Source organism: Cupressus sempervirens, chromosome 8 (genome assembly GCF_028749045.1).
Source record: "Cupressus sempervirens isolate cs-2001-9-10 chromosome 8, ASM2874904v1, whole genome shotgun sequence".
Taxonomy (NCBI): Eukaryota; Viridiplantae; Streptophyta; class Pinopsida; order Cupressales; family Cupressaceae; genus Cupressus; species Cupressus sempervirens.
The window spans coordinates 742,964,383-742,992,074 of NC_143125.1; the positions used below are offsets into that span (position 1 = coordinate 742,964,383).

Genomic DNA, 27,692 nt, shown 5'->3' on the forward strand with positions numbered 1-27,692 from the left:
CAGAATCGAAATTCGACAACGCCAGAGTAATCCTAATGAAAAAAGAAGACAAATGAACTTGATGGGGTGACTTACTATAAATAGACACTCTCTCCAAGATTCTTGGAGCCCAAACTAGAAGATTAAAATAAAAACTGAAAGGATCACTCAACTCCTCTAACTTAACGGAGCTCATTGGAACCAACAGTTTGACTTACTATAAATAGTAAGTCCCTTAAATGGAGCCAAAACACACCATAGACTATTGGAAAGCCTATAACCTCACAACTAAGACCCTCAAATCCCACTGTCAGCTCACAAGGGTCGTGATGGTGAACTAACCAAGCCAACTGCCGGACCCTGCTAAAAATTGGGACTTTTTTGCTTTCAAAAGTTGGAGTGGGGTTCCAAAGTTCACATAAAGGTCAATGGTTAATGCCTTTTGTAGGTGTTTAGGGATAATGACTCTTGTAAGGGCATAGGTAGCACTTCTCTAAGGGTCTAGTGGCAATGCCCTTGGTGCACTCCCTTTTACAATGGAAGATAGAGTTGAGGGGTCAAGACCCCACAATTAAGGACAAATTCAAGAGATGTGAGACCACACAAACCTTCATGGCACATGCCATTTTTATAATTTCATTGTTTTCACCCAAGCTCCAAAAATCCAAACTTCAAATACATAAAAAAATGTCTTGAAGCCATAGAGTAGTAATTACTCCCTAACTAAGTTTGTTGGCTTTTTCTTTAATGGATTTTGTTTTTAGCTTCATTCCTCTTTTTCCCTCATTAACTGCTTGCAAATGCAATGAATATCAATTTGAAGTGTTCTTTTGTAACATATGAACTTTCTTAACCAATTTTAATAGTATTCAACTAACAACTAATCCCTTTCATATGACAATGACTTCCTTAACTAATAACTAGAAAGGAGTATTTGCTACCTAATCAAATTTCATTTAAATTCAAAGAATGCAAAGGGAATAAATGATACCATTTAAATCAATCCAATATGTTCAATTGAAAATAAAGTAACAACTACCATTTTAAACATCTAACATATTCTTGCATATATTCTACATTATCTGTTTATGCTTTCATGAATCCAATGGTTAAGTGCAAAAAAATATACAAGTATGATGGAGAACTCCCTTTATCGTGTTGTCGATCAAGCCTCGACATTGGTGAGAGGAGAAGCATTGACATAGGCTTAACCTCCCAACCACGGACCATACTTATCCCCACACATCCTAACTTAATAGAACAACCCTCCCTCTCTCGGGATTGGGCTTGAGATGTTCTTAGGTCCAGCTATCTGAGTAATTTGGTGGTTTGAGTGTCCCATCAGTTATTCTTGAATAACTGAAGCATTTGGACAAACAAAAGAGATCTCATGTTCGACACATCTGCTTTTATCTACCTTAACCAAGGATTTCAAAGTTGGGTTCGTAAACCCGATCTCCACCACTCAACTTGACAACTAGTTTCATCATTAGGACATGCATGAGCTATTAAATATGTTTGTTACTTAGTTAACTAATTCCAATCTTGATTCTTGCAGGTTATCTTCACCTCTTTACCATTAATGGCATCCTTGCCAGTGATTTCCTCGGTTTTTGGTCTCCATGATATTATTTGCATGATGTATAAAAAGATTAGAAGTAAATTCGGATAGGTTCATTAGTTCATGGTTATCATTATAATTTTCTTTCTTCCATATCTATGGCTGATACAATCTCAAATGAATAGCATATGACATGATATCTGACCCAATGAATTCTGTCTAGGAAGCTATGTTATGTATATATGCATTCACCATACAGACTGTATATGATTCAGCATTAGAATTTACTTAAAAATGGAAAGAGGATTATAGAAGAACTCTGCGTAGTATGGCATAAAGATTAAAATAAAGTAATGGATTCAAGATGTTTTCAATTAAACACAGCATATCTTATGTAGCTTATAACAGTCTGCTCCGACTTCTGTGGGTGACTTATACCAGTCTGCTCCTACTCCCGTGGCTAGAAAGAATTGGGCTCCGCACTCCCTAGCTCTATCCTTGCAGATAGGTAATGACGAGAATATGAAGGAAATGGGAGGGCAGGTTATTGAGGCCAATAAAAATCTCAGATTCTCTTCTCTTGCCATAATGTACAAAAAATGAGAAATAGTTACGGAAAAATGTAGAGAGGAAAATGTTATATCAAATACGATCAAGGAGACTCTATTAAAAGTGATGCTTGGCTCTTCAGCTACCTTCAGTTATAAAGAAAGCCATTCGAATTCCTCTCAAATCGAATTTTTAAAAGAAAGAAATAAAGAGGGAAAGAGTAAGAAGTTGAAGAGTTTTAATTTATTATTTTATTATTATTATGCATTCTTATAAACGTTCATGTTTATGTATTGATGAAGTGGCATCATTAGATTATAAAGTATAAACTTATAATTTATTGGTGTCACCTCATTTTTATATACATGTGTTTGTATTTGAGAATGTATGATAATGATTAAATAATAAATTGAAATAATAAATCTTTAAAGGTGTGAATTTCATATTTTTAATTTAGGTTATTTAAGTTTTATTAGATATTTTTTCTAATAGCTCATGCGGTCCTATAATGCAACATGTTGTCAAGTCTCCACATCCTCTCCAAGGTAGTCTTAGGTCAAACCTGTCAATCTTGATGTCTGGACCAATCAATCATCTCCTTTTGATGATCCCGTTTAGCAATGCTTCCCCTCTATTCAGTCTTCTTCCTGCAATCACCCAAACAAAGCATTCTCGCCAAGACATCAATTCAAAGATATATTAATCGTAAATTCCAAACAAACAATTGTCGATCAACTAATGACAGTTATAGATTTCATCGACGTCTATAATAACTAACTCATTTCACATGATCATGAATGAAATAACTCATTATCAGTTGGTACAACGTTTATATTTAACTAACTCTCTTCACATGATCAAGAAAGAATAATTTGATACAACATCTATAATTAACTAACTTGATTCACATGATCAAGAAGGAAATAAATTGATACAACGTCTATAATTAACTAACTTGTTTCACATGATCAGGAAAGAAATAATTCATTAAACCAATGGCTATGATCAATTTAAAACTTAGGGCAAAATTTGGGATGTAACATCTTTTTAACCTTCTAATTGACATAAGTGTTTTGAATGGGCTTGGCAAGTCTGGCAAGTATTGTGGACTTGGCAAGTCTAACTAGACTCTCATGTTTATGGCCCTCGTTTCAAGCACCTTTCCATGGGACTCCCAATTTTGGCACATTTCTAGTGCGTCTTGTAACACAGTATAGTTATTCAATCATTAGTGTATCCAGCACGCCTTAAATTCACCACTTCTATTAGAAAATACCCTTTATCATATCGTGGGAATTATTCAAGAGAAAACAAAACTCTCAGCCTCACTCAAACACTAGATGCTTTGAAGAAAAAGTTTGAACAATGGGGGTGCACCAAGGGACTGATTAGCAAGTTGGTTGGTTAGCAAGTCATGGTAATCAATCCCTGGCAAGAAATCACTTGAAAAAGACAGCTGACTCCACTTCATCAAATGGAAACAGTAGCTCAAGCCAGCTCTTTCATTTTCTCAGATTGATTCTACATTTGTTTAATGTATATATTTTTGTCATATCTCCAGATCTCTATGTTTTCCCCAACCATAATTCTGTGTGAAACAACTGTTTTGTCATTTCTTTTTAAAAGACTATTACTACTGACCTTCTATTTTACTGCATTAAATACAGCTGTGTACAATGTTTGACAGCTGCCTTGCAATATCCATTTGATAAGCATGATTTTAAACCTGCTCCTATTTACTCTAAATACTTTCCTTATCAATGTAATTTTTTATTTATCAAAATAAATAATGTTGTTGACAAGTAAAACAAATCCAGTTAATATTAGCATATAATGCCTGGGAGGACCTACCAAGTGTGTAACTTTCTCTTTCGCATAAGATTTAGTATCAGTTGTGGAACTAAACTACATGACATCTATAGTAAAGTTTACAAATGAACAATTTAATGGATAATCAGCTCTTTGTTATCAATACATGGGCCACCTAGATAAATCTTAAATTTTGTCTGAAAGTAATAAATTCTTGTCTATGACATTTCTAACTCGAAAAGCTAAGAATTTTGATCACTAACTAGATTTATTTTATTGTTGTTGCAGATCAATCGAGGTTCAACTTACACAGTTGATATTGAATTAATTGTTCTTGGATGCAAGAGCTCATTTTTGGGAGGGCCATACTGCAATACTACAGTCAATTCTCTTACTTGCCCTCAGGTTGGTCTCTATAATCATACAAGGCATTTGCATGAAAATCCTCTACCTGGGAAGAAACATTGGAAGACTGGAGATTCCTACCCTTTAGGAAAAAGTTCTGCCCAACAATTAGGACACATGGAAGGAAATTGCTTATTTAACTGCAGTAAAAATATTGATGGGAAAAGAAATAAGGGAATATCTACTTCTAATGGTAAAGGTCAAATTGAGAAGAGAGAACATTTGTTAGAATCTACAGAACATGAAATAATATGTTCCAACTCTCAAGGAAAAGAGTGCATAAAAAATGGGGAATGGAAGTTTTTTGCTCTAGAAATTGTGGACATCAGTTCCTTGTTGGAAATTATGGTTGAATATGAGAACCTTAACATTTCTGCCATTGAACCAAAGAATATACATAATGGTTCAAATGATAACACAAAGCAGACTGAGGTAGAAGCAACAATTTATGTCAGACACAATTCATTACCCCAAAAAACATTATATGAATATTCATTACCTGTAGGACAATCTTCTTTACCTATTCAGTTCCCAAAGCTGGGTTGGTGGTATATTGGTGCTTATTTTTCAAACACATCAAAACAGTCTGAAGCACAAAATCAGGAAAAGGAAGAGGAAACACTTTGCTTTGTGTTGAAGTGGAGGATATACTCCTGCAGCCTTGGAAAGGCCGGTGATGGTTGCAGATGGGATGTTAATACACTTAAGGTAAGAAATACAATATTATTCCTGTTTTGTATGGAATAATTTCTCAGTAGGAATCCCTTGAATGATTCTTGTAGGCAGAAAAAATGGTTTTTATTTCTGCATGGGATGTTTGATTCTATCTAGTTGTTTCTTCTTCCTGTTCTGGCTTAATAATGCACTAGAAGATTAGTTCTATCAATGTATACAAATGTGACGACTTGTTAATCCTTCCTAAGATAAATTTGGATATGCTAAAATAAATTGAGGGTGCCTCATCTTTGTTTTGTTGTAGTCTTTTATTGCATGCTGGTCGTTTTTTAATCTATTCTTCATGATCTATTTTCTTGATAGTTCAGTTTGATGTTGCTTTTATGGTTGGGCTTATAGTGTATGTGTTTTATTATGTTCACAAAAATTATAAAAGAATAATATCTCCCTTGAGCGAAGAGTCATCATTGACATCTTGTACAACATTATACTCAGAGAGTCAAAAAGGTGGGAGACAATCTTCAACTGGAATCTCATTATCTGCCAATCAGTCAAGAGGAATCTACCAAGTCTGACAGTTTTCCTATTGAAACCTTTTTCAATAAGTCTTCCACAGTTGAAGCCAGTCAAGACATTTGGACATTTTTTCTATTTGAAGTGCCTCATGGTGCAGCTGGAGGAGTCATAGCTATTGAACTCAGAACATATTCTATGATATCTTTGGACATATATGCAAGATTTGGAAACTTTCCAAGTCGTCATGTTTGGGATTACCATGTAAATGTTACCGATTCTGCAGAAAACTCAGTAACTACTACCTCAAAGAATGCAAATAAGCGGACAAAGATGCAGTTGAATATTATCTACCCACATGAAGGCATGTGGGGCTTAGGATTAAGGCGATCCCCAGGCCATAATCTCAGTGTGCATAATCAGCAAGTTACGATGTCTGTCTCATTGCAGGGCTGTCCGAATCACTGTTCCAAACATGGGACTTGCCACCATAAATATGAAGAAAGTGGACTGACTTCATTCAGGTTTGAAACAGCACCTCAGAATTTTGCATGTTTCCTTGACGACAATTTTCAACACCTTTTCAGTTGTGATTTGTATGGAATTTCTTACCATTCAAATTGAAGTAGTCAATATTAATGGAAATCTAACCAGCATTATGAGTGCTTCATCTTAGCATGGTAGCGCTTAACAAGTGAATTTCTCCCAATGATTTTTCTCGTCTTAATATATATTTTCATTTCATTACTACAGTTTTTGTTATTGTGACCGAACTCATGGAGGTTTTGATTGTTCGAAAGAGCTCATCTCTCCTCAAGGTACATGAACTACTTGATGAACACATTTGTATGGCTATTTTATTATAATTAAGTACAACTATATGTCCAGTATTTTATATATTAGTATGGAGAGTAAATTGAATGATGTTGAACATTTGTAATTGAGTACAAGTATGTGTCCAATATTTTAGATATAAGTATGGAGATAAAATTGAATGATGTTGAACATATTAATTAGATATTCAGGGGACGTGAACATTCTTGCTAAATCCAGACCCAATTTGTGAGGGAGATACACGATTATCACAGTGTGACTTCAAGTCCAGTTTACTGTTTTATTTATATTAACTTCAGCTAATATATAGTGATTGCTTGATTTGATATTTTCTTCTAGTTTATGGTATATATTATTATTGCAGGTGACTGACTGTCTTGCATTTCAAAGCCTGTAACTTGTCACCAAATTTTATTTTTCGTTAAATCTATTCACTGTAATATTGTTGAAGGGATTACTTTTGTCAAGTTTGCAACTAATAGGCCAAGTGATTTTTCATCCCACAATAATAGATGCCCTTTACTGCTTTGTGAAAAATTAGTCTTTGTCCTCTCCAACATTTAAGTTGTATGTATTTGCAAGTAATCTTTAACATATTCATTATAGACATTGTTTTGTTCTAAACTGATGAAGAAAAATGGTACGAAGGTTCTTCAGACTGATTCATGAGAACTTCTTACAACTTCTTACAGGGGTGTAGAATATTGTTTTTTATAGAAAATGTTGTACAACTTTGTAGACACTAACCCACAAGAGACATCAATCCCTTTCATTAAGCACCAACTTAGTAGGAGACACCAATCTCTTTGAGTGAGAAGCTCCAACCTCTTGAACTTGCGAACTAGAAGGCCCTAACCTTTGAAAACATAGTGATTATGATGTTTTGGATCTTCCCTATATATCCCTTTGAGGCCTTCAAAATCTGCCTACAACTTCACATAAATCTGTCTTTTCTGCTCTCAAACCCTCACTCAGATCTACAACATAATCTCCAAATATATGCTCAGAAATCTGAAATGTTCCTTCACACTATCTTCATGATATTGCCTTGAATATCTTCACTATCATGTCTTCATAAATCTTCTCAAAAATATAATGAATGATTGCTGCAATAAACCTTTCTTTCTGCCCTTCATAGACAAGCAAATCTGCTCTAAAATTAGAATTATTTGCAATGAGTTGAGGGATCAAAATTTGAAACATCTTTGCGAGCACTCTTATTTAATGTTTTCGTTCCTGAATTTGGGTGCCAAAAATACTATGGGGCTGACGCAAACCAAGGTTTTTATTTTGTTTTAAAACACCACCAAAGAAATGGGTGCTCAAAATCTGATGTGGGCCAACTTAGCATAAATATAATTTTTTTAATTTTATTGCATTGAAAAGTACTAAAGCTGGTCGTCCTTAAGGTTGTCTATAAAAAATTGCATGGATTTGTTTTTATGATATATCTGCCCCTCATATTTATCTTTGCTCCTTATTCATAACCTTTATGTTCCTCCTTCATATTTGTTCGTCGTATTCATCTCTGCTCCTTATTCATAACCTCTTTGCTCCTTGTTAGTATTTGCTCCTAAATTCTTGTAAGAAACACCTTAATCATAGTTCTTTGATATTACTAGCAAAAAAATCCAACAATTTCCCCTTTTGTCATTGATGGTAACCCTGTAAATAAAATCTTCGGAATGCAATAGGCTGACACAACTACTGCCCTCACTGTAGTGCTCAGCCTTAATTTCTTTCTCTCTGACATCAATGGTAAAGGGTATCTAAAGCTAATTGAATAATAATTAATCCCCTGTGATTGATGGTTTCCTTGAAGAACTTAGTGAATCAATAAGAGTGACATTACTCCCAATTTCTCCATTAGGTACTCAAAAGTCTCTTTTAGAAGAGGCTTTATGAAGATATCTGCAATCTACACCTTAGTAGCAACATACTCCAACTTTTCTCTTTCCTTGAGAAATGATATTTAATCAGAATATTTTGTCCCTGACTGCATAATAGGATTCTTCAATATGTTGATGGCACTTGTATTATCATAGACTATGGGGATGTCATTCTTATACTCAACCTTGATGTCTTTCAGTTGCTATTTGATCCATGGAAATTGTGTTCAACATGCTGCTGCTGCAATATATTCTGCATCTGCTGAAGATAGTGTAACTGATGCTTGTTTCTTGCTCAGCCAAGATATAAGGCAGTTTCAAAGATAGAGTGCAACCCTGTTGGTGTTTTTCCTATCATAACTACTGCCAGCCCAATCTGCATGTGTTTATGCTGGAACCATGAAATCTTCCCCTTTTGGATACCACAATCTGAAATCCACAATTCCCTTTAAATATTTCAGTGTTTTCTCGATTGTATTAACATGACTTCCTTTTGGAGCTACTTGAAACTGTGCTCCCATACCAACTGCTGGCATGATGTTAGGCATTGCAGCTGTTAGATACATCTAACCTCCAAATGTAGATGCATACATTGTCTGATTGGTTGAAGGACAATCATCGTCTCTGCTTAATTTGCAACCAGTAATCATAGGTGTACTTATGCAATGTTCCCTACTAGGAACTGCCTGTTTACAATGCATCAATAAACATTATTAAGAAAATATAATGCCTTAATCATAATCATTTAGCTAGAGATAATTTATTGTTCATAATACAATCCACAATTATTATATTTAGAACTTATTCTTACCTCTTTGCTAACCCCAGTGGAAGATGGTGGAATTACCATGCTAGGGCATGTGAAACAGTCTACTAGAGGATGTGTGGAAGATGGTGGAATTACCCATCTTGGGACCTGCCTGTCATGTGACTGAATTACCTTATCTTGCATAGGCATTAGAGAGAGATTAGGAAATTGGCTATTCATATATTCAATATCAATAACCCCTAACAGATATATAATTCTGACATCTCTTTATATATATATATATATATTTTCGTCGGTAGAAATTGTGTATCAACCGACGGGTCCATTCGGGAAGGTTCTTGTTATGTAGCGACATGTTATATATGGCCGACGGACTCCTTTGGGAAGGTTCTTTGGAAAGGATTTATACACCTTTCGGGATTATTGTAAATCATCATGGAAGCATAATGTAATGTCTTTGGCATATGCGAATAATAAGAAGTTATGCTATTCATATCTATTGTCTGTGCGTTGATTTCTTTACCCAGTACGGTAAGCATTTGGCACCGTTGCCCGATGGACCTGGTACGATGACAGGCAAATGAAGATTAAATGCCGAATTAGTTGAACAAGAATAAGAATAAGTTGAAGGAAAAGGATGAATTACGTGCAACACAGGAAAATTTAATTTTGGCACAACAGGCTCAACGCAGACAGAGATTTCAGCAAGTTATCGATGGACACAAAAGCACTGAAAAATTGTTGGAAGAGACTTGACAGCGGCTCGATTTGGCGGAAGAAGCAAGGGAGGAGTTTTTGAACCTGCATATGCCACAGGAAGAGAATCCTGAAGGAAGGAGATCGACTCGCACGGCTCGAAGTGCCGAAGGAGAACGAGCGTGGAGTGACCTCTTCGTCTGAGATATACTTCCGGAACGAACAACTTCGGTTGATGAAACCTCTTCTTCACAAAATAGCGCGGAAGTCGAAAACAACGCGGGTGTTGCAAACAGCGCGAGTGTTGAAAACAACGCGGGAGCTGAAAACAGCGCAGGTGTGCAGAACACCGCAGGTGTTCAAAATAGCGCAGGAGCTCAGAACAACGCGGGTGTTCCGAACAGTGCAGGTACACAACAAAACCCCCAACATACAGTGATAATGACAGGTCCGAAATAAAAATTGCCTAAATTTGATGGTGATGAAGCAGCTGATCCCATTCGACATTGTAAAACATGTGAAACGATCTGGAGAGTGAATGGCATAACAAATCCGAACGAATGGGTCCGACAGTTTCCAGCCACCCTACGAGGTGTTGCGATTGATTGGTTTACTGACACAGATCCGCAAAAATTAAACACTTGGGATAACATTAAAAAGGAGTTTTGTGCAGAATTTCAAATATTGCGCGATGATAATGAGATAGTCAATGAGATATTCAATACCAAGCAGAAGAAGAATGAAATAGTATGGGTCTTCGCCAGGAGGTTGAAGGACTTAATCAGTAAAATGGAGAATAAGCCGACAAATGGGCTCCAGAAAAGATGGTTCATTGAAGGCCTTCACCCAAAGCTGCGGAAAATGATGAAGATTGTGCCACTATCGACATATACTGAAGCATACAATCGGGCATTGAACCTTGAAAGTGAACAGAAGACAAAGAAGAAGAAGAAGACCAACTCATCCGATTCAAATGACGATGAGCCTTCAGGAGAAGATAGCAGCGACGATGAAGGCAACAGCAAGAAAGTCCATTCTCTTTAGAAGGACATGCTTCGGATGATGAAAGAGTTCAAAAACATGAACAAGGAGACTAAGGGCAATGACCTATGGTGCACAGAATGCAAGAAGGAAGGCCATACGAAGGGATCATGCCCGAAAGATCAATTTTGTGAGATTTTCCAGATTATGGGACACTCGGTAAAGGAATGCCCTTTCAATTTGAAAACAAGAACACTGCAACAAATGTTCCTGATACAGGAAGCGTCCTCGTCAGGAGGGAGCGGGAACACTAGTACTGAAGGTGCTACATCGGGTGGATATAGAAATAATTGGCGCGGTCAAAACAACAACAATAGCGGCAACAACAATATTGGTGGGAGGAGTCGAATCCAGTACGATGCGAATGGCCGACCGATAGTCCAATGCTGCACATGCAATTTGTGGGGTCACTTTGCTCGAGAGTGCACAATGGCGAACACACCGAAGTTGCTATGCCGATGGTGTGGACCTGGCGATCATGACGATGCTAAGTGCCCGAAGTCTGGAGTAAACTTGATTATTGTCGGGATGGACGAGGAAGAAGTTCTGGCAATCACTCGAAAACAGGCAAAGCTCTACCCTGATTTGACAGAGGAAAAGAAGAGACTGGAGGAAGCCCGCGCAGAGATCCAGAAAGCAACGCAGGTAGAAACGACACACCTGAAGGACACGCCTGGTACCTTCGTACAGAACTGCGCAAAATAGAACATTGTACAAAAAATATTGCAAGCCGAGGTACCCGTCAGGATAAATGATCTGTTGCTCACTATGCCTCAGCTTCGATCGACATTCACAAACATCGTTCCCGCTGCTAAACTACCAAGAGAACATGGAAGGGAGCAGGAAAGTGGAGCAAGTACAGCGGACAAAAAGGAAAGTGGTGCAAGTGTAGAAGATCCGATGCTATTAGCCCTCTCATCCGGGCGCCATCCGACAGTCATCGAAATGGGAATTCTCGGGACTGTATTGACGAAAACGATTGTGGACGGAGGGTCTGGTGTCAATGTGATGTCTGAAGACACCTGGAAAAGGTTGGGACAACCGACATTATGGCTGCCTACATTCTAGCTGCTAACGGCCGATCAACATGGAATCAAGCCATTGGAAGTCCTGACAGCACAACTAGTGACGATTGGAACACAAACATTCTTGTTGGATTTCGTCGTGATCCCACTAAAGCGGAGAGGATATGATGCCATTCTGGGCTGGGGGTGGCTGATACAAGCCAAGGCAAAACACGATTGGAAGAAAAATACTTTATCGCTTGAAAGCAAAGGCCGGAAGTACGTCATCGATCTACACACTCAAATGGTCGGGGAAGAAGCTCTATCGTCAGATTCCGAAGAAGAAGAGGATGAAAGGAGACAGAATATGGAACCAGATCAAGAGGGAGTCTTGCGGTTGGAAGGAGGATTGACAGATGACAATCTGGATTCAGTGAACGGTCTTTACCACTAGCAGATAGAGGACTACGAACTCTTTCCAAGCTATAATATGTTAAGGGTTGACGAAGGTAAGAAAGAAGAAGGAAATGAATGTCCGAAGGAACACAAAGAAGCCAAAGAAGGAAATGAATGTCTGAAGCAACATAGAGAAGCCGAAGGAAAGGTGGGTATGACTGAAGCTGAAGGGAACAACACACAGTATGAACCCGAATGGAGGAAAGATTCCACTATACGATTGCATAGGAAGAAAGTATTACGTCGAACCACAGATATAGCAGAAAGGTGCCAGCAGCAAGGAAGACACATCATACGGTTTGTATAGGAAACAAAGCGGAAGGGTTTAATAAAAGTTGCAGCAGTACGGAGTGGACGTGTTATTAACAGCCAGAAGGGGCAGCTGACGGAGTCCATGGTATCGAGCTTCGGCAACAAACTGGGCGATATGGAAAACCGGATGGAGAGATCGTGTACCTTAAATAAACTTGATGAGCAACAGTTGCAGGAGTGGGCTACGGAGGTGACACAGAACAGGCATAGAGCATGGCACAATAAGCATTTGAAACTGAACAGGTTTCAGTTGGGGAAATGGGTGTTAAGTATGATGGGTAGAATGAGATCAAGCCAGGCAAGTTCAAAGTTAAGTGGGTCGGACCATATCAAATTCGGGAAGTGGGTGATAACGGAGCAGTAAAACAATGGATGCTAGACGGAAAGGAAGTGTTCAATGTAGTGAACAGGTCAAAGTTGAATGTCTGCCATGAAAGTAGCGCACCACTGTGGACGAACAACTAAGAGAAGACTATAAGTACTGTATATATTTAAATATTGTACATAATTGTTCCAAAAGTGAGACTTACTATAAAAAAAAAGAGAGAAAAGAAGCTACTGTACGGATTTTGGAAACCAAGAACTGTACGGATTTCCAAGTAAGCAGTTTGAGTCAAGGTCACCGTACGACTTTTCTAGCCCAAGCCACCGTACGGATTTTAAAGCCAGCTAACGTACGGCTTCTTAAATGACCACCATTGTACGGATTCTGGGAGCCAGTCACCATACGGATTTTGGAGGTTAAGTTACCGTACGACTTTGTTAAAAAGCTTGCGGTACGGATTTCCTTATGTATATGTTATTTGCTGTACGGAATTTGGGAGTCTGTGTGGATTTTTTTAAAAAAACCATCGTATGGATTTTCCAATGTGGTCACTATATGGATTTTCTAAAGCAACCAATGTACGGATCTCTATGGTAAAGTCACCATACAGATTTCAAGATTGTAACACAGGAAACAAGTCTGAGTACGGCGTATGGATTTCGAGAGTTCTCTTCAACATACGAATTTTGGCGAGTTCCCTTTAGCGTACGGAGATGAAGGAGAAATTCATATAGTTGGTCATACGGATTTTGAAGAAGACATTGAATCCCAATTTGGCATACGGCTTCCATTCTCAGCACTCGACATATGCCTTGGTGTACGGATTTTTTAGTGTAGCATTAGCATATTTTGGTGTAACGTTTTTTGAAGGGATCTGTCGTGCGGATTTTGCATATTGTGGTGCAGGGTTTTTGCATAATGTGGCATATGGATTCTATAGGTTTGGGCATACGGCTTCTGCATGTTATTGCATTCAGATGTTGAATGGCATTCCAGGTTATTGCATAAGGAATTGGTGTAACATGGCAGAGGGTGGGAGGAGGTTCTCTAAAAAAAAAAAGACGTCGACAAATCAAGCATGCTTAGAATGAGTAATGGAGGATACCAAAGGGAAGGGGAAGCATCAGCGATTGCCAGAAAGAGTGTAAAATCGACAGAAAATGACAGAAATAGTGTGTTTCATGCAGTTTTGTGTGGGTTTCGAAGTGCTAATTTGCTTTTGGCGGCAAGGGGCACTGCCCTTTGACCCCGTCGGGGGCGTTGCCCCCTGGACCCGCAGTCATTGCAGATATCATCGTGAAATGTGACCAGTTGAGAAGACTTGAAGCTACTGCAGGCATGGAGTGTCTGTGTACCAGAGGCACTGGAAGTAGGTGTTGGCCGAGAGGCTGTCTTGGTGGATGAACAGAGAGCTCGGGAGGAGTGGGTCATCCAGAAAGCAGTTGAACGACACTTAGCTCAGTGGACCCAATGTTGGAAATAGAGAAAGTAGCACGCGTGGCTATCAAGGTCAGCTTGAGGAGATAGTATTGTGTTAGCAGAGGCTACAGATGTAACGGGATAAATGTGGAAGTGATGTGACAGAAGCAGATTTTTTGTTGTAGTCACTCTGTTAATGTATTTTGTTTGTAATTGTCATCCGGAGACGACTTTTTCTTTTGGGGGGGATGATGTCGTCATTAGAAATTGTGTATCAGCCGACGGGTCCTTTCGGAAAGGTTATTGTTATGTAGTCAACGGGTCCCTTCGGGAAGGTTCTTGTTATGTAGCGACATGTATGTGGCCGACGGACTCCTTTGGGAAGGTTCTTCGAAAAGTATTTATACACCCTTCGGGATTATTGTAAATCATCATGGGAGCATAGTGTAATGTCTTTGGCATATGCGAATAATAAGAAGAAGTTCTGCTATTCATATCTATTGTCTGTACGTTGATTTCTTTACCCAGTACAGTAAATATATAAATATATATATTATTATTGCATATAATGGACAATTATATTTATTCAACATTCATCTTATTTGTATTTCCTAAATTAACACTCGTGAACCATATTGTATACCACAAATTATGTTCAAACATGAACTGCTGTATAGAATGTCCAATGCCAATATTAATGCAGACTTCCCTTAATAATTTTTTATTCCAGATTGGTCCTTTGTTGACCTTCTTTTCCTTCACTAATTTCTTAATATTGTTCAGATATAATATTTGGTAGATCGGCATTTATTCATATATATTTTCATAGCACACTTTGCTTTTTCACCATGCTTGCCAGTCGTGTAAAAGATTCATTTTTTCCTTATCTCTTCCTTATGAAGAGTAACGTATTTTCTTATGATCTCATATTCTTCAGGGATGATTTGAGAAGTGGATTTGATACCCTTTATACATCTTGCAAGGTTGGATGGTTGCATCCTTAGATGGTGAAGAGATGTATTTTTCCCTTAATCGTACCTCTTCTTAACTATTCATTATTTCCTCCAAATCACTGTCATTAGTTCTTTATGATAATGTTTGTTTAATAAGATTGATTAGTTTAGATACTTAAGATTGATATAATTTCTTGACTTCTGCTAAAGACTATTGCCAAGTCAATGGCAGAGTATCAATCTACCAGTTTAATCAACATTAATATGGATTTGGCACAAATCCTATCTTCACCCCTGACTTCTCTCAAGGGTATACAGGGCTATACAATACGGCCTGCAAACTATTTAGACAAATATTTGCTTGAGGGACTATTATTGCGAGGGTTTGTGAGAATATCTTAGTTCACAATCACTATCAAGGGATGGTATTGACTATTTATAAATTTAATTTCTAAGTTGCCGATTCGGATTTAGGGTTTGGGTTCGGGCAATTTTTTTTTCCCCATTTGGGTTCATGAGTGTATATGTATGTATGTATGTATGCAAAAAAAAAAAAAAAACTTGCATAGTTGTAAAACTAAGTCATTTCATAGTATGAATATATCAATGTTACTTGATTATTGATCAATGCCAAATGTCAAAGAGAAACATTAAATACTCACTCATTAATCTATGTTAATGTTGTAAATAAAATCATACATTGAAGTACTAAAATGCAAAATGCAATTTCAAAACATAGACTACTTCATTAGATTGATAGATAATAAATTATAATTTAATAAAGTTTGAAACATGGTGATAAATCATAAATGAGTCAATGTCAAATGTTTAAACATAGTTTATCAAAGATGCAAATGCCCTTCAAGGGTCAAATGGGTCATCAAAATATGAGGGATCAATGGGTTCATCCTCATCTATATCATTTTCCTCATCATTGGAACCCAAACCGGTTCCACTAGCCCCATATGCAACCACATCCTTCTTGTCCTCCTCAACATCTAGCAAGGTGTTGATGTTAGTTTTTATACCACACAACATATTAGCAATTGAATATCTGATACAGAGTATCAAACACACAATTCCTCTCTTGAAAAGTTAATACTCATGTGACATGAGAATAACTCCAATGTTCCTTACACTTGTGGATACTAACTCAGTATATCGATGTGATTTGCTGGTAATCGTGTAGGTGGGCTTACATTATTCCTTCAAGGACAGTTTGGATTTTGGGGTGATGGTAATGGTGATTCGGTATGAGTGCTAGATGATGTTGATGGAGAAGGTGATAGTGATGGAGGGTGAATATTCTTACGACTTACACCTTTCTAACTTTCCTCTTCAAAACTCCAACTCCTAACTACTTGCTATTCTACTCCTACTCCTATGAATGGAAAGATTAGCAAATGGACGGGGATCGAATCTAATGAAAGTTAACCATCGGCTCCACCTCCATAGATGTGATGATTCAAAGGAAAATTAACTAGTTTACCACACAAGGCTTCCCAACAAGCCGCTAGGATGCTAGTGGCCTAGTTATTAATCCTTATCAAACATCCACTAATACTACGATACAACTATCCATCTACTCTTAATCTTACTTAGCAACTTGAAATGAGATCTATTTTAGCAACTCTAAAGGAAATCTTATTGTAACTAATGGAAGTAGAAACCATGCAACAATACCAAAAGCTCTTAATCACCATGCAAGTCACAACAATAAGAAAGAAAAGCGATTTTTTGGCATTATCTTTGCAACAATTTTCTCCGACCATTACAAATGAGAGCAAATGGCCTTATATAGAGGCCAAAATGTAAACCGACAGTAGAGATAAAAGAGGCGAAATCGACGATCCAGATTGAATCCTGACAACCCTAATTAGGGTTTCCACCCCATCAGCCAATGAGAAGATGCCACCTCGTCAATGGACCAATGAAAAATGGAAAAGTAGCAACCAATGAGAAGGCACCAAAATGATGGCCAATTAGAATTAGACACTTGTCCTACCCTAGAAGAAAGAGAAATTGCCACTTGGGCTTACATTAAATGATGTAATATAAATCTCTCTTTTTCTTTCATTCTTTTAGCTAAGGCAATGAACCTAGCTAGCCTTTCGTTGACTTCCTCCATGGAAGGGCAAGGTGTATGCTTTATCTTGAGCTCAACCGATTTCATCATGCTGCTTGCTGCCTGTAGTGTCTTCTCATGGTCCTCATGCTCTTTTGCAAATCTGATAAAGGCATTGAGGGAGGAAAGGGTGCCCAAATGCTTCTTCTTGATAGCAACCTTTCCTAACTCATCCAATCTTGATCCAAGTCTTGTCTCATCACTGTCCTCTTCTCTGACGTCTTCAAAATCAAGTGCCACCCCAACGTCGCTCATCATGGTTGAAATGGAAGTGTCAATGCTTGGGCTGTGCTATGCAACTGCATTCAGTATCTCCTCGAGTGTTCTCAATGTAGTAGTCAAGGCAACAAACCAAGACTCAACCATACTCAATCCTCTTTTATCAACCAACTTGGCCCTTTCCAAATATGTCTCTGGAAGCCCAATGAACACCTATAACCTAGGAATAGCTAACTCCTTGACTGGAAGGAAATCCTTCCACTCCTCTTCAAATATTATGAATTTGTTTCTAACAGTCACTAATGACCGGAATGTTGAGACAAAGGAAGGCAAGAAATTTAGCCCATCTTGGATTGTATCATGAATCCAATCCTTGACTTCATGTAGCTAAGCCAATATCTCTTCTAGGTTGCTCCCGTTATCTTGAGGAAGGGTTGCCTGGTGCAACTATTGGATAGGCTGGCAATCTCTCCAATATTTGTTCTCGGCCTCCAACTTTATGATCCTTTCATTTGCCTTCCTCAACCTTTCTCTGATTGAAGCTATACCTTCTTGGATCTCCTCACATTCGATATCATTTGTGTTTCTTCTCAAATTATGTTCCACTATCTCATATTCTTGGGCCGCAATCTCATCCAATGCCTTGTCGATTGCTGGTATAGCAATCTGAACCTTTTGGTGACCATCATTGTCACTCCTAATTACCTTTGCTACCGTTTTTGCCATTTGTTTTTGGTTCTTGCTATCACCTTTCTCTATTAATCCTTGGATGTCTTTCACTATTTAGGCAGTTACTACCTCGCCTCTTGGCATAAGCATTTTCCTTAACCATAGTAGTGCAATGCATCTTCCCAAATCTCGATTTGGTTCAACTAATAAAGCATCACCAACGGCCTCGGGTGCCTGACTTATTGCCTCAATATCAATTGGCCCATCTCCTTCACTAGCAATTGCCATGTCATCGCCACATTGATCTTCTGAGAGAGGAGAGTACTTAGTGCTATCACTGTAACCACTTGACTCTGAATCAAAGCTCACCTCTACTGCAGCCCCTTTATCACTTGAATTGACCTCTTGGCTTCTGGCCTCAGTTATGCTTTCTCTTGACGGTGCTGCACGTTGTCTCTTCGCTGGAGGTTCCGGATGTTCTTTGCCCTTTTCAACCTCCAAAGCTCTCTTCTTGCTTCTAATTGTTTCTTGTTGCCGGCTACGTCCTTCACCCTTTTGTCTAACTGATTCTGATGGACGTTCTTTTGGCTTCATCTTCTCATAAGTAAGGGGAATCCTTTGACTTTGCAACTTCCTTAACTTTTCATTGTATCCTGACTCAGTATGCAAATCAACTGTTCTTGTAACAACCTCCAAGGAAGGATCCTGATGATCATCCCAATCTACTGGATTCAACTCTGTTCCTTCTACTGTATCATAATCTTCTCTCAACACATTTCCATTATCTTCCAATTGATCAGGAATATCAAGGCCTCTCCGTTTGATATCTCTCATCATGTTCATCGACAATCTTGAGAAAGCTAACTTTCTCACATGAAAGTCATCCTTGGCATTGGCCCAAAAGTTCTCTATAGTGGGAACAAGTTTAAACGCATTTCCATGAGATACCTTGATAAGACCCTTAGGATCGAATCCTTGCCTTGCTTTGCGTCATCCTAGATGATACCATTCCAATTCCTTCTTCGCTGCTGCAAGGGTGACCTGATTGGGGTAACTATCATTGCCAATTCTGAATGAGAAGGTAATCCCTGTCTTACCTTCGAGTCTCATTATTCTATCATAATGCTCAAGTTGCCTAGTCAATTCCATCAAAACTACTTTGTTAGGTGGGTATCTTGGAAGCCTCTTGGGACAAACTGTGCTTCCTGCTACTCTAATGTATGTAAATTGCGGAAATCAGATGAACCAACTCTCATACTTCTTTATCTTTGCTTCTGCTTTGGGTGAGAGTCTCTTAGCAGGCATCCCTCATAATATCCTTACTGTCTTCATGGCAAATGCATCACAAAACATCTTGTAATCTTTGTTTTTGTGCAAATGAAGCTGTAGATAGCATTCATGCACCAAATATTGCCTCGACCCACTGCCAATTTCTGCTAAGGCCTTAAGTCCCGAACTTTTATACAATCTAGCAATTAGATAAAACAAATAGGATCCCATATAGAATTGCTTTTGGTTTTGTATGGTTCTAAGTTGCAACTCTAGATTCTCACTTATGATCCTAGCCCAATCAAATCTTCTTTTTCCTTTTTCAATTTCATCAATAAAGAAGTACATTCAATTTTCGAATTACATACCTTGAGCTAGGCCCCTAATCTGGCTGAGAAGCACAATTAGATTGCCATATTCTGATTTGAAATCTGCCACTGTGAGCCTCGATGATCTGGTTACTGCTTTCTTTCCCTTGTGTAGCCAATCTTGTTTTAGATGCATGAAATAAGCCTCCTAGTTATCTTGAAATGAGTTGGCTACCTGATCCATCATCACCACTGTCATGCTCTTGTACCGAGGAATGTTAAATGCTTCTTCAATCGCTTGTCCGCCAATGTTGGCCAACACCCTCTTCCCTTCATCAAAAATGATGGATTTACTAATCAGATTAAACCTGCATGCGCACTCCATAATCAATTCTGGGCAAGGCAAAGTAGGAGGAAAAGCTGCTACATGTACAATTCCACCTCTGTATATCTTCTTTGCCATGGGGGATTGTCCTTTAGTCTGTCCTTTACCTGTATCATATTTACTGTATCGACATTGGTATCGGTTGTTCGCCTCATTTTTTATAAGAAAGTTGTTTTGGGCATCATATCCTCGTCTTTTTTAGTATTTGTTCCCTTAGGGTTCTTGCTTGCACTAACATCTACCATCCTAAACACTTATTTCTACACCTTCGTTCTAAGTGATATGGACTACCCTTATCAATCTCCAATCTTCTTTCTATCAATGGATTCTACACTTATTTCTACCTCGCCAAGTCCTATCACTACACTTATCAATCTCCAATCTTCAACCTAGGGTGGAACTACCACTTATTTTTACCTCACCATTACCTTAGGATGGACTACACTTATATCTCCCAACTTCAACCTAGGGTGCTCTAGCTTATTTTTGCCTCTTCAAATGTCCTATCATGGATTCTACTCTTATCAATCTCCAATCTTCAATCTAGGATGGGATGATGAAGTGGTGGATGATGAATACAAGAAGAACCAAGTGAAACGAAACTAGACAAGAACAAAAGAAAGAAATCCGCTTAAGGACCCCTTTCAACTCTATAAATGATTTGACGTTACCTTTACCAATAGCCGAGTCTTCTTTTGAAATTTAGGATCAGACTTAAAAATTTCAAATCTCTTGCAAATCTTGATGCCCTAGCTAGAAAAATCAAAACTTGGCCCACTTGAAATTGTCCATGCACACCACAAAAATCAAACTTTACCCCTTGTTTTCTTCTTCAAGAAAAAATTGTCCAACCTTGGGAGAAACTCGTAGCCTCTAGAAGATGTAAGATCAGACTTCAAAATCGCAGCCCTCTAGCAAATATGAAATCAAACTCGAACCATAACAAATCTGCCCCTCAACTTTGCAATTCTGAAAATGTCTTCTTTGGCCACAACAAATTGCCAAGAATGGAAAGTGCAGATCTAAATCGCCTAAGAGGAAAAATCATCAAACACCATGAAAGCCTGCCTTGAAAAATCACCCAAAAGTGGGAAGTTTTTTCCTTTATCAAACTCACCCAATATGGAGGATGTTCTTCTTGACAAAAATTGCTACATCTAGAATAAAATCAGACTTAGATAATGAGAGGTCTGCTCTAGAAGGAAATCGCCAAGTATGGGGAGTGTAAATCTGCTCTTAATGAATAGCCAAGCATGGGGAGCATCTCCAAATTATTTTTAAAAATCGCCAACACAATGCCAATCTGCCCTAGCTGGAAAAATTCGCCCAAGGAAAATGCCAATCTGCCTTTGCAAAATCGCTCAAGGGAGAAGAAATGTGCTTTTAATTTTTGGCTAAACATTTAACTGGGACCCCAGGAGAAAGAAAACGTTAATTAGAGCACAAACTTGGTCTCAGTTAAATGTTTAGCCAAAAATTAATTTTGCCAAGATGAAATTTACTTTGTTAAATTGCCGGTTAGACCAAGACTGCAAAAAAAAAAAAAAAAATCCTTGTAGACATTAAATGTTTCCATTTAATGATGATTTAGTAATTAATATATTATTAAAAATCAGATTTTGGCTAGCCAAAATTGATTTTTTTATTTCTTTAGATATTTTCAAATCTTTAAGGAAAATTTAATCCATTTAAAGCCAATTTTTGCAATTTAATCCAAATCGATTTTGCTATGCAATTTTAATTTTTTAACACAAATAAAATCATTTCTCTAGTCTAAAATCGATTTTGCAATTTGATTTCATCATCACAAATTAATTTTCTCACCGAAAGAATTCAAGATTTTCCAAAAAACTTAAATCTAACAAAAATTTCATTTTTTTTGAAAATTATTCAAATTTATACAATTATATCCAAATTTTCAAACAAATTGTTTAAATACAAAATTTACAATTTTACCCTGTTAAGTGTTGTTCTTTGAAATTTGTTCGGCCTAAGGATGAAACTAGTCATTCTGGAAAATCAAGTTGAAACTGGGTGAAAATAAATCTAACCCTCTCCCTTTTAGCGTAAGGTGTCCAAGACTTAAAGTTTTCAAAAAAATAATTTTTTTTGGACAACTACAAAAGAATTGCCAAGGTAACCGAAAAAGGGGGTCCCCAAAATTTTTGGGGCGATGGTGTGAAAACCTCACAACACAAGGCAATTCTAGATATATTTGGACAGTCATATCCAAGTTAGAAGTCTCGGGTAGTACATCTCACAACTTCTCTGGTCCCTTCTTATATCCTGGATCCTTGCGTGATAAGAGGTGCCAGTTGTTGTGAATAAATACCAAGTCCTATGCTTTCTTCGAACTCAACCGGTTATGCTTCACTGAGTGGATAAAGGAGTATGTACTCCAATTCTACTCAACAGTAAAAGAGCTTGCAACCTAGAGAGACAACCAACACAATTTTAAAAAATTAGAAATTGTAATTTTACAATACAATAGGAATTTAAGAGTGCTAATTTGACAAGCTAATTGGCCATAAGAAGGAAAAAAACTTAAATACATACTTGTGACAAGATCTTAATGGCAAGAGGTTGGAGGTACATGTAACTTTGACCATGTAAGTACCACCATCCAATGGCATCCATTCTACTTTGGTCATTGATTGCATCAGGGTCTGCATTTTTACCTGAGACAAAATCTACAAACTCTCTCCTAACATTCGATGCCACATCAAGATCACTAAAGAGCCTGCTAATGCCCTCTTATACCCAGTAGAAACTTCAGGATCTCTGTATGGTGCCACTCTATCAGGAATAGAGAGTATCTCACCACTATAATATTTGGGAGAAAGTGCATATGTTAGGAGGTGTAAAGGTGTAGTCATGTTGTTCTAACGATGTAGAACAATTTTATTCACCTTATTGTACAAAGTATCCTCAAGATCCTACTCTCTTCTCTGAATGACTTGGGATGTCAAATGATGTACATGTAAGTTATCTTGATCTAGTGTTAATGAAAATAAAAAATAAAAATCTGTCAATAAACAAAGATGAAGTATTGTATAAAAATTTAAACTCGCTGATTTCATTCTTTCTAGCATGGAGTCCATGGCATCATATATGTCCCCCAAACAAGGCTCATCAGTGTTAGCATATTGAAGCATAGACATGATGGGCTCGGTAAATTCTAATACATATTTCACCCTATTTCAAAAATCATCACTCAAGATCAAATCCTTTACAGTTTTAGCCCTTTCTGTATCGTCTTGCTTCCATCTACCCCATTTGTTGCTAATAACTATTTGACACAATGCTTCTTTCACCCTCACAAGTCATCTAAGGATGACTGTGTGTGAAGTAAACCTTGTTTCAGCAACCTATTACCATGTTAGTTCAAATTGTAAGTTAATATAATAACACATTTCAAATATCAAATATGTAAACAACACAAAAATTTAAAAATATGTATTAAATTATGTAAAGTATGACACAAAAATTAAAATGATAAATGAAGCTAAATAAAGTTTAAAATTTACCTTCAATAATTCCAAGCGGGAGAAAGTTCTGAAAATTGCTTGTGACATATGGTGGTTTGTCACAAACTTTTGGATCTGCTCACCCTTATACACTTTTTTCACCCATTCAATCTAGGTGGCAATTGCTTTCATCACCAAGTTCAAGGAGTGGATAGTGCATGGTGTCCAAAAGATATGCTCATATCATGCTTCTACCAAAGCACCTGCAGCCTTACAAACTTTAGCATTGTTTGTTATTACTTGGACAACATTGTCAACTCCCATAGACTCTATGGATTCAATAATAAGTTCGGCAATAAAATTTGCATCCTTTACCTACCCTTCACAATCAACTACCCTCAAAAACATTGCCCCCTTGGGGTAGATAGCAATCACATTTATTAATGGACGGTTTTTGCAATCCCAAAATTTTGCCCTAATTTTTAATTTGATCATAATTGTTAGTTTAACGAATTATTTCTTTTTCCTGATCGTGTGAAATGAGTTAGTTATTTATATACCTTGTATCAACTGTGAACGAATTATTTCTTTTCATAATCATGTGAAACAAGTTAGTTATTTATATACGTTGTACCAACTGATAACAAATTATTCCTTTTCATAATCATGTGAAATGAGTTAGTTATTATAGACATTGACGAAATGATCAATAACCTATAACTGATATTAAATAACTAGCAGTTGTTTGATTGAATTAAAGATCAATATATTTTTGAATTAATATTTTGGCGAAAATGTTTTGCTTGGGTGATTGTAGGAGAAGACTGAAGAGAGGGGAAGCATTGTTAAACGGAATCATCAGAATGGGACGGTCGTTTGGTTCAATCATCAGGATCCACAAATATGACCTAAGACTCCCTTGGAAAGGATACGAAGATTTGTCCACAGGTTACATTATGGGACCGCATGAACTATTAGGGAAACAATATAATAAAAACATAAAATAATCTAAATTAAAATACAATCCATACCTTTAAAGAATGATTATTAAATTTTCTTATTTTATTATTATAATAAACACTTAAATACGAACACATAAATATAAAAGTCAAATGGCACCAATTAATATTAATAATATAATCTAATGATGTCACCTCATCAATATAATTATATGAAAGTATATAAGAGCATATTATAACAATAAAATAAGTTTAAAACTCGTCAATTCCTCCTTGTTCCTTCTCCCTCTTCATTTTCTTTTTAAATCGAAATTATGTTGTAACTAATTAATCATTTTTGAAACTGATAGAAGCTGAGGAGTCTCGGAAAATCTTTATAGCAAGTCGTGAATCAACCAAGGCGGTATCAACCTTTCCATGTTTGCTACAATTTTATTTTAAGCCATGAGTCTCTTTCTTAGCCAAAAGCTTCCATTCCGTCTGCACTTGTATCATTCTGTTCTCTCTCTTGCTCCGCCAACACCTTGCATACCATGTCTCAGAATTAGTGGATAAAACAACTCGCCAGCAAGGGTTCCGGCCAAGGACTGGAGGAGCCACGTCCAGACCGACTACAATCTCAACTCAGGTCATGATTAAATGCCATAGTAATTCATAGGAAATTCCTTCTTTACTATGAATATGCCCGACTATAGTCGGCTATAAGAAATATATCATATGCGTTTATGATTCATAGTTCTTCATTCTTGATTGTTGTTGAATACTTATTGATAGAGTTGAGAATAATGCAAATACGTTTTCATATACATAACTTCTTTCTTTCCTGAATTGAATGTTCAACCATAGTCAACTATACATTTTTAGGTTGAGATTAGTCTATAATACCTTGCTATTGATTCTTGGCTTTATATAGAGTTCATTGAAGATCTTCATCAAATTTCCTTGTGATTAAACATCAATTATGAAATTCAAATGGTAACTGAAAAAACTTGAATGTTTGAATGAACCAACATTAATGACCATGTTAATATAATCAGAATACTTATTGATTCTCTAACATCGAGGAACTCATCGACAAGATGCCACAGAATGGTGAAGAGGTGTAAATAATATTAGAATGCTCATAATCTTACAACACCGAGGAATTCATTGGCAAAGAAGGCATGGAATGGTGAAGAGGTGTAAATGATAACAAAATAATCATAATCTTCAAGCACCTAGGATTCACTGGCAAAGAAGCCATGAGTGGTGAAGAGGTGGAGTTAACTTGCAAGAACCAAGGATGAAATCAAATATGAAAAACTATGTAATGAAAACACTTAATAGCTCATGCATGTCTTGATAATGAAATATTTTGTCAAGTCGAGTGGTGGTGATTGGGTTTAGGAACCCAAATGGAAATCCTTGGCCAAGGTAGTTAGAGGCATATGTGCCAATCTTGAGATCATTTGTTTGTCCATAGACGTCAGTTATATAGGTATAACTAATGGGGCACTCAAACCACCGGGTAGCTCGAATGGCTGGACTTAAGAACATCCCAAGCCCGATCCCGAGGTAGGGAGGCCGTTCTACTAAGTTAGGATTTGTGGGGATAAGTATGGTCTGAGGTTGGGAGGTTAAGCCTATGTCAATGCTTCTCCTCTCACCAATGCCGAGGCTTGAATAACAAGATAAAAGGATTCCTCTGTTATTTCTGTTTGTTTCTTTAAACTTTTATCTTTAATCCTTAATAGAATAATTAGATAGTTTAGTTTTCTAATAGCATAATTTGAATGAATATATTAGTTGATATAGAAGTTAGTCGTTACTTTATTTTCAGCTGAATATGTTATCAGTTAGAAATGATTAAAATGTTAGCATTGCATTTATTTATTTAGCTCATTATATCAGCTGATCATGAATTACAATTAGAATAGAAAGCAGTTACTATATCATAGTTAATAGAAGTCATTGTCATGTGAAATGGAATCAGTTACTTATTAAATTAGATTATTAGGTGTTTTAAATTGGTTATGAAATTCATTTGTTACACATCAGAGACAATGCTCAACCTCGTTTGGATCCAAGAATCTCTTATTGGTTTGAGGAGGTTTTCTACTTTTTTCTCTCACTCTGCAATATGGTGGTTCTCAACTTTTCATATCCAGGGGCTCAGTAACCACGAGGTGCTTCATTTATTGCTTGCACCATCTCTCTCCAATAAGGTGATCTCACTAGATTGAATGAAACACCATTCGTAATAAGACAACGCCCAATCTTTCTATCAGCATTTTCTCTCTTTTCATTTTCATAAGCCTTATCTAATGAGCCTCTCTTGTGGGATGGGGGTGTTTCTATTTCATCTTCATCCACAGATGGGGTAGGTAGGAAGGGATGTGGTCTAGTGGTTGTTTGAGAGGGTGGTGTTGGTGGTTTTTGCTTTGATTTATCTTCTTTACCTTTGACACTAACCTATCAGCCTCTTGTTCTTTTAACATGCCTACTATTTGAGAAGCCGGCAACCCTTTTTTACCTCCCTTTTGGGGCCCCTCCCACATGTTAATCTGCTACGCCCTTAATATTGGTGTATATAGGGTTATGAATAGTCAACTTATGGCTATCTTAATCCTTAATTAAGTCATGTTATCATTATTATATTATTATTTAGGTAGGTAGATCAGTCTAGGTGTTATGTAGGGTTGTGTCTATTCAACCTAAGCATAATTAGGTATATATAGGAGGTTTTGAGTCTTATTTCAAGATCAGATTGTGAAGTGTGTTCTCATTGGAGATATTTAGAGGTTGCCCCCTTGAAGTGGCCTATTACTCTCAACTATTATCAAGTATTTGTATAATATTTCATATTATTTCTTCTATTGTACAAGTTATTTCATTACAAGTGGTATCGAAGCATGATCTTGGTACCATAGAGGCAAGATTTTTTCTCAACATTGGGGCGACTTTGGGAAGAGCATAACTTTCAGATTCTGGTGATTTTTTCAAAGATTTTTAAAGGGTTTTTGAAGACCATATTAAAGAAGCTATAGTCCAAAATTCCAAGGAATTGGAGCAAATTTGAGCAAATTATTGTAGAATTATTATTTCTACACAATTTATTGAGAT

The 27,692-nt window shown here is 37.1% G+C and overlaps 1 protein-coding gene across 2 annotated transcripts in view; it reads left to right on the forward strand.

Annotated features, from left to right (window-relative positions):
• The window catches only part of LOC149544556 (transmembrane protein-like protein), a 293,089-nt gene that overhangs the window by 149,980 nt on the left and 115,417 nt on the right, over window positions 1-27,692 (forward strand). For both annotated transcript variants that reach the window (XR_016355061.1, XM_089795187.1), the window contains exons 6-8: window positions 4,187-5,011; window positions 5,474-6,015; window positions 6,245-6,309. Coding sequence is in view for 1 of the 2 variants with exons in the window: in XM_089795187.1 (XP_089651313.1) it covers window positions 4,187-5,011; window positions 5,474-6,015; window positions 6,245-6,309 (1,432 nt within the window). In the remaining variant the exon portion in view is untranslated. The remainder of the gene's footprint in view (window positions 1-4,186; window positions 5,012-5,473; window positions 6,016-6,244; window positions 6,310-27,692) is intronic.